Source organism: Fringilla coelebs (genome assembly GCF_963513975.1).
Source record: "Fringilla coelebs genome assembly, chromosome: 5".
NCBI classification, from domain to species: Eukaryota; Metazoa; Chordata; class Aves; order Passeriformes; family Fringillidae; genus Fringilla; species Fringilla coelebs.
In genome coordinates, this window is record NC_140033.1 from 24,884,934 (window position 1) to 24,901,915 (window position 16,982).

At 36.8% G+C, this 16,982-nt stretch overlaps 1 protein-coding gene across 1 annotated transcript in view; it reads left to right on the plus strand.

Moving 5' to 3' along the window:
• Positions 1-16,982, plus strand: part of TFEC (transcription factor EC) — a gene marked incomplete at both ends in the record, with an annotated part of 64,376 nt that overhangs the window by 13,796 nt on the left and 33,598 nt on the right. The window contains 1 exon segment of the mRNA XM_084206925.1: positions 15,285-15,527. Coding sequence (XP_084063051.1) covers positions 15,285-15,527 — 243 coding nt within the window.

A 16,982-nucleotide genomic window follows, 5' to 3' on the forward strand; every position in this document is an offset into this window, starting at 1 on the left:
TAGGACTTCAACATCTGTTGATCTAGTAGAGAACCTTTAGATCCCTCCCATTTTTCATCTGCAATACTCTACATACCCTATTTTAACACTGATTGATTTTACTGTTCATCTGTAACACAGAACATGTAATTTGTGTCAGTGATCAGGCTGTAAACCATCTCTACATGTGATGAGTTATATGCAGACTTTATTTCCTGCGGCTGTGCAGGACACTTGCCACAATTCTCTTCCTACCAGCCTTTCTCTTTTGCCTACCCTCCGCACATTATCTTCAGAGACAGTGTCCACATCTGAAGCCTACAGGAAAATGACTTAGAATTTTACTGTACAGCAGCCATGGGCACCATGAATCATTTTAACTTGTCTTGCTGCTGTGCAGACTTTTTTTCTCTGTCACATCTCTATCTGCCACATCCCAGAGTGCCTTATATCAGACCTCTCAAATGGTGGACTTTAAAAGTAGGTTTAGGAAATTGATATGTCTTCCAACATAGAATTCTCTTTACTGTGGTCTAAATCCTAGGACTACTGGACACCCCATACACTGAAATTGGGATCTGTATGCAGGAATCAAGATTAAAATGTTTACTGGAATTTTCTGTGACTCTTAATGAGTCCTCAGCCAAAAAACAAAATTACCAGGTCACTTACTGCTCAATATTTGCAGTTAGTAAAAACCAATAATTTCTTCCCAGGACTTCTCTTCCATGCAACACTATTCCCCTCCTATCCAGAGTAGTTTTTACACAGTGGACACACACTTTTCTTTCTTTGACATAAAATTTGTTTCAAATAAGTTTCTGTGTGCGTCCTCTTAGCAGTATAGCCATGCTGCTGGTACTGTCTTGTTTGTGAGATAGATAGGCTGACATTTTCTTTAATGAAGCAATAAAATCTTAACATTATTTGCCTGCCCATCCTCTGTCTAGCCAAAATTTACCACCTTGCAGAAAACCTTAGCAACAAAACAGCCTCATTGTTTGGATCCATAAGATGATCAAAACCCCTACTGCGAATATGACTGTTTCTTGTTTTGCTGTTAGTCTTTTATATGATTCCCAGCTCATGCTGGCAAAGAACTTTCTGGTTGATATACTCCTGTGGTGTTTTGAGCTTCATGTCTAACATCAGGGCCCTTTGTTCTGAACAAATACACAGAAGTCTTCTCTTATCCAGTTTTTCTTTTATTCTGTTAAGGCTGTTTAGTTTTCATTATGATGACAGACTAATCTTTGTTTTCCTTTATAGTTGCTGTGGTTTAACCCCAGCAGGCAACTAAATACCACGTAGCTGCTTGCTCACTTCCCCTTCCCCTACCACCCAGTGATGGGAAGGGGAGGAAAATCAGAAAGGAAAGAAAAGAAAATACAACTCATGGGTTGACATAAAGAAAGTTTAATAAATAAAGCAAATAAAAGATAATAAAATCCACAAGAACAACAATACTAACACTACTTCTGATAATTGTAATAGAAAGGAGAGGGAGAGAGGGAGATAAAACCCAAGACAAGTGATGCACAATGTGGTTGCTCACCACTTGCTGAATGATGCTGTCTCTGAGCCACAACTGGCTCTCCCCTGCAGGTAAATCTCCCAAGTTTATATACTAGGCATGGTGTTTTGTGGTGTGGAATATTCTTTTGGCCACTTCATGTCAGCTGTCCTGGCCATAGTCCCTCCCAGCTTCTTGTGCAGCTCTTCACTGGCTGAGCACGAGACACTGAAAAGTCCCTGACTTAGAGTAGCTACTGCTTAGCCACATCTAAAACATCTGTGTATTATCTACATTATCCTCAGACTTAATCCAAAGCACAGCTCTGTACCAGCTGCTGAGAAGACATTTGTCTCAGCTGTAGCCAGGACATTAGTTTTATTCTGCTTTTTTTTTTTTTTTTTTTCAGGGGCTTTATTTTTGCTCTCAAATCTTATGGTTAGGAATAGAGCGAGACCCAAAATGCCTTCTAAGTAGAAACTGATCTTAATGTTTTTTCTATTGCTTTGTATTCTGATAGATTTTTATGAAGGCCTATTTTTTTTCCTGCTTACATTATCAGCTTATTCTAGATGGTCTAAATTTTCCATTTTTAATTGTTCATAGTGGTTTCCTCTTTTGTAATTGTATTAAACCCAGTTCTTTTGTGGCTACTCATCTTGAGTCAGCATATCCTCCTCTTCCAGCTACTCTGAGCATTGCCTCAAAGCTTTCCAGTAAATAGGAGGATAATGCCATCTGCAAATCTCAGGTGACTTGAGAATTCTTTGTTGATACTACTATGGTTAGTTTTTTATTCAAAATTTACAGTGATCTGACAGGGGAAAAGGACTTTTTCATTTACCTTGCAAAATGTAAATTTCCACTGAACAGCACTATAAATGCTTTTGAATAGAGAAAATCAACAATAATTTAAATAGTATTTTGGATGTGAATATGAAACTTTAGTAGTCTAAATGAAAATCGTTGAAAATGTAAGTTAAATTAGCTGGGCTGGAGACTCATGGATTAATGTGACAAGCTAAATTCTTCTGCTGGAAATCCAGCAGTGAGGAAGGACAGCAGCAATTTTACACTTCAAGTAGTGGGATTTTGTAGTCTTTAGAGAAGGATACTCCTGCATAATAAAGAGATCATCCTGACTAATTGTGGGCTGTGCACTCATGCATGTGTGGTCAAAGGAGCAATAAAAAGGAAAGAAAATCTCAGACATCAGCACAGCTATAGTCTGAAGCCATGTTTACCTATGCTGTACTTTGTGTTAGTTCTCTGTAAGAATGCCTTCCTCACTCTGACAAGCACTTATCTATCTGCTAATTCAGTAGGATGGTCCTGAGGGCCACTATGTATGGATAAAATCTGTATGTAAAATCTAATGTAAGGATAAAATCTGGACTTGAGTGAGAAAAAAAAGAGTATTACCAAAATTTAACTGTCTTAGATATATGCTCTGCATCCAGCTAACAAAAATGTGATGAGCCTGAGTAAATCTCAGTGAATTCTGTTAAACAACTTTGAGACAGTGCTGAATAAACTGTGATTGTGAACTTGAGAATATCTCCAGTGTTTGCAGTGTCTGATGTTGAAGGTAGTTATCTCATTCCGGATTACAATAATAACAAAAGGCTACGATAGGAAGAGTTGTGTGTCACAAAGCATTTAGGCTGTGTGGGCTTTTGAACGGCAACAGTGATGACATAATGACAAAAAAGATTGAAGGAAACTGCTAACACAGCCATACTGTTATGCTATTGATTTCTTCTAGCTCATATTCTTCAGCTAATAATGCATTTAAGACACAGATAGGAAGTTTCTTTCCTTTAAAGTTCTGTACCGTTTCTTCCTCTTTGACTGAAATTCCAGCCAGAGTTAAGGAAATGCCCTTATGAACCATTTCTCCTTTCTTCCCCTCAAACTGACTGGATATACATAGACATCCATTATTCATGGCCAGATTTGTACTACTCTTTTCTTCTTTGCTGTTCTGTGTTTGGGTGCCCAGGCTCTGGGCGATGCTGTTGTGTAGAGGTGATAAAACTGATAGAAGTCCAGGCACTGCAGGTAAGTGATGATGCTGGCCAATCAATATTTCTGTACTTTTAGCTTCCTGATAAAAATCAGGCTAATTGATTCATACTTTATTTTGTGCTTGTGGAATCACAGTTTTATCTGCCAGCTTCTTAAGCCAGACTGCAGAGACTAGAATTTACCTTCTCTCTGTAACAAGGCCTACTGATTATGCTGCAAAATGCTAATTAACTCACTTGATAATTAAATAAATTTGTTAATACTAATAAACTCAGTTGCTAAATCTTAGCATTAACATTCACAGAACACCATTTTGGTGCTGTGCAAACACTGTGACATTTTCCTGATGAAAGTTCTGTGGCAAAATACTAAAGACTCTTTATAATAGCTCTTGTTATTAAATATTCTTTCTTTCAACTAAAAATATTTCTCACAGGTACACAGATATCACAATAATTTTTCTAGGCAACTCTAACAACTTTTTAAGTTGTACATTCCTTTCCACATTAGGATTGTTTAATTTGAAAGACTTGTTCTGTATAATACAGCTTATAAGTAATGCTCTTAATAATGGCTTACCAGTAGTAAGCTTTAATTCCATATTCACACAGAACTCTCATTTAAACTAAGTGGGAGTTTCTCTTGATTAATCCCAGTAAAATCAATCAACTTTTGTTATTGAACACTTTTAGTGGCTATTAGTTGGAAACTGTTAAATAGTTTGAGCTTAGCCTAATATTTTTTTTCCAACTCCTATTCTACAGCCTCTACTGAGTGCAAAAATGTTTGCTGTACCTAAATTGAGATGGAAATACTGCAGAGTATACCTCTGACACTGAAGAACATGTGATTGTTTCTGTTAGGTTGACTGGATTCTATTTATGGTGTTTTTACAGCAGTTCTGGTTCTAAGGTTTTTTTAAAGGCTGATTTCAGAATGTAAAAGCTGAATTTTGATATGTTGCATATTAGAAATGGTATTGACATTTCAATTTTTTTTGTTTTACTAATTGAGTTAGTGCTGAATGGAACATATTGTGAACTAAGATTAGTTTAAATTCACATCAAAAGGCAAGACTGCTTTCTCAGTTCAGTACTGAAAGTACCAATTATGCTATTTTTGTGAGCTTTTCTGTCAACTGCAGAGTACAGCAAAACTGAAGTGTTTGGAGCTTTGCATGCTGTAAGTCCTCCCCAAATAAATTTTTTGCTTGCCTTCAGCAGATGCTCATCAGTGTTAGTCTGAAATGCATGTTTTCTGATCCAAACATACAAAATTACGGTTCAGCAACTATTCTCAAAGTCAATTACAAATTTTTAAGTGAACATTTATATTCATGATAACTTCTGGTAATATTAGGCGTTTTTTCATTTACAGCTAAGCTCTTTATTTAACTCTTATTTTTAAGAATAGTGACAAACACAAATTCTTTGAAGTTATTAAAGTATTTTAAGGGTGACATGCTTAATGCATTGTAAATCCACTGCTACTACTCTCAATCCATAAGTGGAAGTGTATTGCCAAAGGAGTACAGAGACTTCTGGCTGACATTCAGGTAATGAAGTTAATTTTGCTAACCCTGTGAACAGCATGTCAGCAGCATCCTTGGGCCATGAACACACTCAGACTCATTGCCACTGAGAGTCAGAAAACATATTTGGACACAAAATAGGCCAGGTAGATTTTTAAAAATTCTTTTACCAGCTGATAAGCTTTTTTTTTTACTTTTTTGTCATATAGCTCTCCTTGAAGTGCCATTCCTGTTTTTGACGGAAACATCACCTACTGCTGTCAGCTAACCCAATCTGCTCGCTTTGTATGAAAGCACACTCTGTGGCCAGATCCTAAGCTGGCTTAAAATGATGTTGCTGCCTTGACTTCACAAAAATCGTGTTGTGAAGCTGAACCTAAGATGCCTACTTTGAAATCTTCCCCCCTTGCCCTCTTTATCATTCTGAGGCTGAGGAAATAGAAATAGAAGGCACATTTCTCAGACTGAGGCTAGTTTTTTCTGTGCCTTTAGAGGAGCTATAACCCTTCACAGGCTTAAAATATCTTGTCCAACAGATCAGCCTCCCTGATGTGACAGTCTCACCAAACCACCTTATGGCACTGGCTTTATTTCCTCTGCTCTTGCAGTGCGTGGGCTGGGGGTGCATATTTCTTTACATTTTGTTGTCAAAATGCGGGAGGAGTGAAACACACACAAAAAAAGTGTAGTAATAAGCAGTGCTGTCATCTGGTGGTGAAATTGTCACCACTTTTAACAAACTGACCATGCTTTTCAACCAATGGCTTCTTCTTTTTTTGACGATGTTGATGTAGTCCCCTTGGCATACATTAATGAGTCTCTCATATTAGAACCAGGCAAACACAGTGATTTTATCCAAAATGACTAAACTTTTTAAACTTTATTTTTGTGGAAGAATAGCACACCAGAGATAGGTTTACTGGATTCAGGCTTTGAAATTTTCTTCGGCTCGCACTGCCAAACCAATGGAGTCCAAAGGAGTGAGGAAGTAAGGACAAAAAGACGCTCCTCCCTCAGACACATACTCAAATGTGAAAGTACTGTTTTCTACTATTACAGTTTTACCATCAGTACTTTTCTAACACGTTATAGTTGATGTCCATATCTTTACATACCAGAAAAACACTTCTTTTAGCACTAGCTTCAAGGACTGTTTTGCTGGATGTAACTGAACAAGAGGGATAATACTGCCATCACTTAATCTCAAAAGATACAGTCTGCTCAGCTGGGGAGCCAGAAAAAGTGTACAGTAAACAATGACAAAATTGTTACTTCATGATCTCTCCTTGTACTTTTTAAGGCTGACTCCTTTCTGAGTTCTCTTAACCTTTAAAGTGAGACAAAATTGAAAAAATTATAGCTGCTGCATGAAAAAAAAAATTAAAAATCAAAGAGCAAACCAAAGTATTTTGAAATTATTGTTACACATAAATGTGGTACACATACCAACTGCATTTCTCCAATGTCAGACCTATATTACAAACTTTACAGATGGATAACAAAAGAGACTATATGGGTGTTTATAATACAGTCATCTTTTGTCTTCCCTGAGTGCTTTCACTGGAAGTTAAATGGTTAAAAAGGCTGAAATCAAAATACAAGCTTTTGTGTCCTCAAGAATTTTACTTATTGTCTATTAGCCTGTGGTATATGAGTCCTATATTTTGGAGTAGATTTTTTTAGATGTATGACATTTACCAGAAAATCCTGAACTGTTGAATAAAGTACATCATCCTGGTTACAGACTTTCCATGCTGCTATAACTGTAATTAACTGCTATTATAACTGCTATTTCTATGGGTCTGTGCTAGTCATTGGAGTTGACAAATACAGAACTTTTAATGTTGCTATTTTGTTTCTCCTGCAAGGACTGAACAATCCACATTGTTGGAAATTCACTGACACTAATATTTTTTAATTCAAAAAGAGATGATTGGGCTTTCTATACTCAAAACTGATTTTCTTTGAATCTGGTTGTGGTATGCTCTTCTCCATTTAATAGCAACTTAGTAACTGACCTAATTTGAATAACTTCTGGAGGCAGAGACAAGTAGTTAAATAAAGGTATCAGTATCAGGACCTAGCTCTTTAAATGTAGCTCGCCATACAAAAAGTTTCTTCACATTCTTGAAATGCTGTAGTCATATTCACTATCCTGTAATAACACCAACAGTAAAGAGAAACTGGAACAGTAAAGATTTATTATATTCACAGATTTCATGAATCAGTGAGAGCACGGACAGGGTCAGGGTGCAGAGTCAAAGTAAGGATATTAGCTGGGGTTTCTTAATTTGATTGTGAGCCATTGTTATGCTTGTGTGGCCTATTACCTGTAGTGGTTGGTTTCATTCACAGTTTAGATTTTCAGCTTAAATTCCAAGTTAAATCAAAGGGATGGTTTTGTAAAAATACTTCCTGTAGTTTGCTTTGCTTAACTTTATAAGATGTTTTTATAGTCCAATGTTAAAAACTTGATTCTTTTCTACCAGTGAAGACCACAAAGTCATCGAGACTCATTGTTATTTTAAAACATGACAAGCTGGCCTTAAGACCTTAGGGATCCTTTCTTCAGAAGTCAAGCTGGTGATGGATAAGGAGCCATCAGAGCTGTGTGTATCTTAACTGCAGGAGTTCAATTAAGAAGCCAAGAGTGTCTCAGGTACACGGGTGCAAATGGAAGTGCTCTCTTTGATAATGTCTCTGTAGTTGCTCAGTGCAGGTAGTTGGCTTCCCCCAACTCATTTCTGATTGCACAAGGAGGTTAGCACAGAGGAATACCTGAAAGGACTGAGCTCCATCAATGTTCAGCGAGTGCTAGAGAATGCCACAATGGGGAAATGTTATCAAAATCCCAGTGCCTGCATGGGGATTTGTCAGGAAATGGTTAGCTGAAAGATCCAGCTTCTATTAGCCACGGCTCTGAGAGCTCTGCTGCCTTCCTCCTCCTGAGAGAAACACCGTTCTGCTGCCTATGCTGTGCAAAGAAAGTTTTCTTACCCAACACTGATTTCTGAAAAGTCTGTTTTGCAGTTGTTTTGCTCCCACATTCCTCTTGCTTTCATAGTACTTGGAAGTGTGATGGAGAATTTCCAATTACTCCCACCCTAGCCCACCTTTATCAGCTATTTTTAGATATTGAGACACCAAAATACCCAAGAAGTAGTCATTGTTGAAGAGGTGGTCTTTGTTAACGAACTTTTAAATGTTTCTTCTTCAGTCCCTTCACCCTTGAAAGAAAATGCACAAGTTCCTGATGAATATGATGCCAAAGGTTAAATAAATGAAAAATAGTGCATTAGAGTCACATGAAAATGTTTTCTTAACTTGAAAGCTACTACAGAATGCAGAAACAAAACACAGCTGTAAGTTTCCAGACTACATGTCTTTCCTATTCTTTCTTCATGCATATTAATGGGAAGGTCTCATCTAGTCAGATCAAAGTTCCTATAGGAAAAATATTCACATTTAAAAATTAATTACTGTGTTTAGCTTAAGTAATTAATTGGCATAATCACACATGCTTTTATAAACTAAACATTAAAGTGAACAGCTACAGTATTTGGTGATAGTCTTTGGGATAGAACAGAAGTGTATAATTCCTAAATTAAATTGAATTTTCATTTAGCTATTAAATAATTTTACTAATATTTTTTCCTCAAAAAGTTTAATAAAGAGAGCAGGAGAAACAAACAACTGATATTCATTTGTAATAGATGTTAAAAAGGATTATTTCATAACTAAAAATGCTTTTTTCCCCTAACCTTTAAAATACATTTGAAAGTCCTAAGATATGGAGCAAAAATAGTCTGTATTGTGACTGTGTTTCTTATCTTAAAATGGAATTAAAATTTCTGGGTACTTATGGAACATTTTAATAATTAAGAGTGGATAATTAAATGCTTATTTTCTAGTACAGTGGCTGAAAAGAACATGAAGTCCCATCACTCATTTGCAGAGAGCTGTTGTGTTCAGGATTGATGATGAATGATGCAATCCTATCAGGGTGAAAAATTTTTCTTCAAAAGCTATTAAAAATACTGAAACAAATTAATATCCAGTATAAATGGCAAACTCCAGGGAAGTCTGCTGAGTTCTTTCCAGTATGATCATCTTTAAGCATATTATTTTGTAGCAGATGTTTAAGCATTTTTTAAATTCAGAGTTAATTTATATCAAAGGTTGCCATTAAAATAGCCAGCTCTCAGGTCCAAAACCCCATAAAATCTAAACACAGCCAGAGTTATTTGACCCCTCATTCTAATTCCTCTAAAATCATGGACTTTTGTATTGAATTCAGTTACTACCTTACTACTCAGCTTTAAGTTCAAGAATGTGTTTGATAAAAGTATGCCTTGGATTTGGATATTCTATCTCTCCCAGAAAGTCATTGATGGTTTGTTTGAAGGAAACAGTAGTTAGAGCACTTCCTTTTGAGTACTTCACTGTTTATGCACACAATTTCTGCTATGTCTCACTTCAACTTGTGGCTTTTTGTGATAGCTTTCACATTCAGAATGTCCCATGAATTTCACAGTTTTTTTTCACAAACTGACACCAAGAACATAACTGAGCTTCTTTAAGCTTTCATTGAAATACCTTTTGCTCAGTCTCAATTACTTTCATAGTTCTTTTCTACATACTTTGTACTTTTCAACAGTGTTTCAAAAATATTTAGGGTAGAAATATTTTTAGGCTTCCATTATTTATCTCTTCTGAGCCATAAAAAAAAAGCAGAGTAAAGCCAGGTTCCTATTCACTACCTTCTTTATGCCATTTTTTCTTTCTTCCTATAGCATCAGTGGGACACTCCTGCTGAGTTGCTGGCTTATGTTATGACCCCGAGTTCTTTACAGACTCATTGCTTGAGGTGTTTACTTCATTGTTGCATCCTGCATTTCTTCCTCCAGTATATGCAGATTTGTATTACTTCGATTGGGAACACTAGTCTAAAAATATTTATGCTTTTAAGTTTGTTTTATTTTTCATTAGTCTCAATTGCTGATGGTAAAATTGAGTAATACAAGAACGAACAGCCCCTCTTTCAGATGCCGAGCCTTTGCTGATCTCTCTCTTATGCATGTTCATCAGCCAACGCTTAATCCAGTTAAAACAGGCTTTATTGATACTGTGCAGTGCTATATTTTTAATTAGAATATTGAGTGATACTAAGTCAAAAGGCACACAAAAGTTGAAGTGTATTATACCTACATCGTTACCTTTGGCAACCTAACTTAAAATCTCATCAAAGAGCAGAAGTAGATTTGTTTGACAAGGCTTATTTTTCACAGAACTATGTTGACTAGCATTAATTATATTCCTATATTTTAATAATTTATTAATTGAATCTCTTTTCAGTTTTCCTATTATTTCTCTCGGGAATGATGTTGAGCTAAGCAGCCAGGGAATACAGATGTCACCTGCTTGCTCTTGGTGGAACATCAAGAAAGATGTAGCACTACTGCTTAATGGAACATCAGTGGCATTGTTCATTCCTTCTTTAGGTCCCCCAAATAGGTATTTTTTCTTAAATTTGACATGCTATATGTTCTTTTACTAGCAGAAGAAAAATTCCATCAGCAAATTGTGAAGTAAAAGAGTTTATGTAAATAAACTACTCAAAGTCTAGCTATGCCATTGTGCAACATATGAGAAATGAAAGCAAACAGTGCGAATATGGGAAAAGATGTTACACAACTGTACTGCAGTGTTACAACATGATGATGTGTGCTCAAATTAGAAAGAGCAATTGAAGAAGTCTGAATATGCATCTGTAATTCTGAAAGGCTGTTATGTTCTTGTTCCCAGAACTGGCTTGTCAGTGAGATATAAAATAGAAATAGGCACAGTCAGTTTCCTGTGCATTGGGATCTTTTTCTGGATTACAAAATCCATCTCAAAGTTTTCATTTCTGTTTTGGCTTTGTGGAACTGGTGGAGTTATAATATTTGCATTTGTTTTGGATGCTTTTGATTCCCTTCATGCTTGAAGTTTCTGGTTCTGAGTAGACTTTAAATTCACTGTGTTTAGGAAAGCCAGATATTAAACAAAAGCAATGCCTAGAAGGGAGTGGATAATCTATTAGCTGCTAGATTTCATGCTGTCCTTCATTCCTCAAAAAATCTTAGATAATTAGCATTTAAAGTACATGGCTACAGTTGCTGCAAGACAATGTCTGGGAGGAGAACCAGCACTTCATCTGCACAACTTCATCACCTTGTTACACTTTGCAGATGTGATATCAGGAGCACTTGGCAGGAAGGGCCAGGTAAGCCACTACACCATGGGCTAGAGCAGGCGTACCAGTAGAACAACACTAAACCCTGGGCTGTGTCTGAGGTTTGTCTGAGTCAGGGTCTGGATCATTAGGTGGTCACTGAGTACCTATTTTTTGCTAGATATTAATAGGAATCAGGTATACCAACAAGCAAGGCCATCCATCTCACAAAAGAATAGGATGGCAGAAAGGCATTTAAGAGAAAATGGTCTGCTGAGAGCTCGAAGATCTGCTTTTTCAAATCACACTGCTAAATTGTTTTTAGAGATGTGAACCGAGGCTCCACAGATGTGCCAGATTATTGGATGCACTATCCTGAAAGCATTTCAGGGTCTTCCTTCATGCTTTTCTGCTTTAAACAAAGGATTAAATATTCATTGACCCACGGAGACAAAAAAGGAGGTAACCCTATATTCAAACTGTTGTGGCAGTAAAAGGTGAATCAGCATCAACATCTGAATCTTAAAATTCCGCATAAACTCTGGTAAAATATTGTCACAGATTATGGGAATTCCTCAAAAGAATCTAAATTGGAAAATTGATCTCCCAGCACTGCTGGAGGATACCATATTTAGATAATTGGGAAAAATTTAAAAATTCTTCTACTCCGGAAAATCTTTTTTTAAAATTTTTTTTTTGAGAAGGATTGTGTTTCGTGGGTCTAAAACATGCCCACAATTAAGGCCTCTAAGCTGCTAAGTCTATGTTGATCTTGGTCATTTTACTTGTGAGATTACTTTATGTGGAACTGATCTTTCAGTCTTTTGCTTTTTTACATTTATTTCACTGAACTTCTAACCTGACACCATCCTTTTTTTCACCAGAATTGGTAATGGTTATTCATAGTTTCTCTATATAGGCTATCAGTTCAAATTTGCCTGTCTGTTTTTAGATTTCTTTTGCTTCTTCAGGTTCTCAGGGCCTTGTCCAGAAAAGTGTTGAAAATCTCCAAGGATGGAGATTCCACAGCCTCTCAGGGCAACTGGGTGTGCCAGGGCTTAACTGCTCCTTGTGCACCATTAGAAGGAAACTCAAAATCAGGTCAAAGTTTAACATTTGAAATTTTGCAATGCTTACTTAAAAGAGTTAAAGTCAACTGCAATATTCAGAAAATCTAAGTTGAAACTTACCTTCATACCACTGATAAAAGATATAAAAGAAGTCATGCAACATCCCAATGGAGAATAAATCAGTCATACTTGGAATGAGATACTGGACTATCTGGTTTTATAAAATGATGAAGATTTGTGTTTTTACTCCTAATTCACACATATTATATGCACAGATTTAAAAATAAATTCTACTTTTTAAGAGCTTGACTTGAAAACTCAATATTCCATTCTCAAAGTATGAATTTCCCCTCCCCTCTCTTCACTTTTATTGTACATTAACAATATGATTATAAAAATAGGTTTCCCATTCTGCTTTGTCTTTACATTGTGGTTTGAGTTTAAAAAGTGCTTTACTTTAGCAGTGAGTATTAAGACTTATTTAGAATATATAAAGATGAAAATCAGGGCATAGATCTATTTTTAACCTCAAAGATTCTGCTTTGTAATGACTGTAACTGGCACAGTAAAAGGGTGGAGAGGTTTGCAAAACCACAGCAGCATAGATCCTGTCAGCAAAGCTTTAATTCTTTTTCTGCCTGTGTAAGTTCAGGACAGGATATAATCACTGAAAGATTATCACACTAAAAAAGCACTTCTGATAAACTGTTTTTTACCTAATTAGCAGTTAGCTGAATGTCTTACACAGGTCTTCCCTTTGCCCAGTGGGATGGCCCTGTGGTGGTTCACTAAGAAAACAGGATGCGCAGAGATTTTGGTCTGCCACTAGCAATCTGGGGCCCAGAGGGAAAAAAAGCATCCCATTGACTTTTCAGCAGTTTTCTTGTAGCAGACCTATAAAAATTCCTTATTAAAAACACATTGAAAACAAGGTGGTCTAGATCTTGAACACTGCAATTTTCTTGTTTCCCATTTAATTTAAAGCTATGCGATATTCTTGATTTTGTACTTCAGATAGACCTGTAGAAAATCTAGGGCAGAAATTCATTGCTTGTTACCAGGAGTTCATCAACTTCACTAAAGATAAAACATTAGTAGGGGTGAAATGCAGTAAATGCAACTGTGTTGATCCAGCTGCCATTTATGCCACATAAAGAATCTGTGTTTTCAAAGCTGTTGATTGCAGAGTTCTGCACTGCTGGAAAGATCTCCATCAGTTTAGCTACTGCAAGGCTGTGGGTAGTGTCACCCTGTGGGGATTCTGCCAGGGAGTGTGGAGTGCAGCACAACCATGAATTGTCCATGGAAGCTTCTGAAAGAGCAGCAGACAGTGAGGGTACACGGAGAATCCTTGCTCCAGCCTTCCAGTGGGACATATTAGTTTTCCCTTAATATATTTGATTTTGCCCAAAAATAATATTATGGTTAAAGTGGCATGCAATAAATTTCATTGGATTATCATTTAAGAAAATGCTTGAGTATCTAATTTTCAATATGAGCTTAATTATGAAGGACTAAATAGATGCATAAGTATCTGAATTATTTATGATTTTACATGTATCCTTACGCACGATAAATCAGAGCTTAAACTAACAGTGCATTATGCACTTTCTAAAACTATCACAAAAATCTAAGTTAAGACAAATAATGTTATTAGCAAATCCCAAATATACATGAAAATTTTGCAACCTTATATATTATCCAAACAGTGTATGTAAGATTCTATACCAGTATTTTAATGGAATATTATTTAATAACTTTAGGGTTTACATCAAAATAATAAATCTCATATTCATTACTGCATGACTTAGTCTTTTTTATATTAATTTAGTTTAAAGAAATTAGTTTTAAGAAACATAATTAAAATTATACTATAATGATTAAAATGAAGTAGGTTTTGCAGTATGTACGGAAACATGAATTCTTCAGATGAAAATTGCTTTTATGGCTATCTGTCTCTACTTATGTATTTTAGGGGAATCAAAAAGGAGTTTGCTTAAATGACCAAATATTTTTCAGGAAAAAGTCTTCAAAGTTTTCAAAGCAATTCTTGCTATTATTTAACAAATAATAGCTTACAGAGACCACTTGAGAAAAATTTATGATAAGACATTTGTTACCAGTCATGCCATAGGAAAAGAAGAGAGTCACAGGGCTGAAATGACAGTAAGGTTTGTGTATGCAGTGCTCCTCTGGTAGTTAAATTGCAGGAATGTGACATTGATCTGAAATGGGAGCTGTTTGAAGTGGCAGCTGTCAATCTCTATAATCAAAGGATGGCCCAAAGTCTTACTCAATCAGCCATTTTGGCATGACCACTCAATTTATGAAGCTCAGTCCACTAAAACAGGACCACTCTGTCCTCAAGAGGCACTTCAAGAAGCCTGCACAGCTTGTGGACAGTGAGCAGTCTTTCAGAACTACAGCTTGGACTCTATTGCCAAAGTACAGCAATGTCTCATTCTGGTGACTGTACTTATTACCAGGTGAGACAATTGTGGATTGAGGTGTGAATGAATGTCTACTGCTGCTATTTAAAATGGGTTGGATGATATTTCTCTGTGCATTTATTTACCCTTTCATATACAAAAGAGTAAATATTACTTTTAGAGCTCATATATGCCTATGGATTTGATTGCAGTGTTCTCAAGAGAGATCACTTTTAATTGAGAAAAATGTGTAGCATATTTTTGATCTTTTCTCAGGAACCCAGTTATCTTTTCAAATTCTGTTTTTCTTTATAATTATTCAGAGTGTTTGCTCACTTGTGTAAGGTAAAAATGGTAAAGAAATAAAAAATGTCTGTGTAAAACTGAAAAAAAATTAATAATTATATCCAAGTGTTATTAAAAATGAATCTATTGATTTGAAATATTTTTAAGTGAGCATATGTATAAATACTGATACCAGCAACTTGAAACTCCAGCAATTATTTCTATTCCTTCCCAGGTACAAACACACTTGGAAAACCAGTCTAGATACCACATCCAGCAGAGCCAGAGGCACCAGGTGAAGCAGTACCTGACCCTCGACACCAAGCTGTCCAGCCAGACGCTCTCCCTGTCGCACTCGCACGCGGTGCAGCCGGTGGGGGTGAGCTCCATCCTGCGGAGCGGCCACATGCCCCCGGCCAGCGGCACGGACAGCGCTGTCACCAAGCTGCTGGCCCTCGGGGGACAACACGAAAATGCGGTAGGGCGGGGCTGCGTGGAGAAAGGGGAACTGGGCTCTGTCTGCTTCTACAAAAATGTTACATCACCCACCTTGCACTAGAAGTGGGCAAGACATGACTTTCTTAACTTTCAAGGGGTGATGGCACTTGCTTTCTTGAATTATGCGGGTTGTTCCCTCGTGTGTCTGTGAATACTGCAGGATCAAGCTTTTAGACTGCTGCCAGATAAAATTTGCTGTTGCATCTTTTTACACATGTATATGTATATGTACGTATGTCCATATGTACATGTATATGTACATATGTACATACGTACATGTCCATATGTACATGTACATGTGTATGTACATATGTATATGTAAATATACATATGTACATGTACATATGTATACGTAAATGTATGTACGTACATATTCATACGCATCTTTTTACATATGCATCATATTCATTTTCTGAATATGCACTTTGCAAAGAAAAACATCCTTTTTTTCAGATGGGAGTTGTTTCTGTCTGAAGGTATTAACCTAGTTGCATTAAAAAAATGTTAAGTACAGATTACCTTCAATACATAACTCTAAAAATCGCTCATTCATTTTTCAGTTACTGCTATAGTTTTATGTGGGTTATCTTGAGTAAATTGGCAAAGATATGCTAACTTTAGTGCCACCATTGATTTTAATAGAGGTTCAGCTATAACACAATATCAGATTCTTAGCCAGTGTGAGATGTAGGTCATTATGGCTTTTAATACTTCAACAGATTTCAAAAGAGACTGTTTATTAGGTAAGAGGGGAATTCCTACAGAAATGAGAAATGGAGATGCTGTATCATGTCTTGAACTTTAACAGAACAGAAGAATCTTACAAATACACCATGACTCATTTGAGCATTTGGATGTAATGTAGCCAAGCATGAGGGAGCCCATAAAGCTTCCTGCAGAGTTCATCTGGGGCCTCTCCATTTCTTCTGCCTTGACAACTGACATTTTGAGTCAGGTTTATGGATTAGTGGAGCTGCTTTAAAATGCTATTTTAAATGGCCTTTGTGGACACCTATGTGACCACCTCCACGCTGGCAAAGTGCAGTGTGCTGAAACTGTTCTCAGGCATTTTGGGTCTGATCAGGAGCCTGCCCCGTACCCCTCTCCACCCTGGTGAAGACTGGGACAGTGATACCTGGCACTGGCAAGATCCTGGCAGCTTTGCAATGATTTGGACAATCTCAACTCAGACTCAGGGGGATGGATTGCTGCAGTGGAATTTCTTAATGTGGGTGTGCCCTGGGATTAAGAGGTATAGGTATATAAGTAAATAATAGAGAGCCAACAACCAGGTTGGTGCAGTAAACTGCACTCCTTCATATTGCTTAACTGCCAGCATTTCTTGGTATCATTTTGGCCCTGATGGTGCTTTCCTAGATAAGTCTGGGCACAACTCCTGGCACAGTAGTTCTGTGTTCTCTGGTTTTAGAGAGAG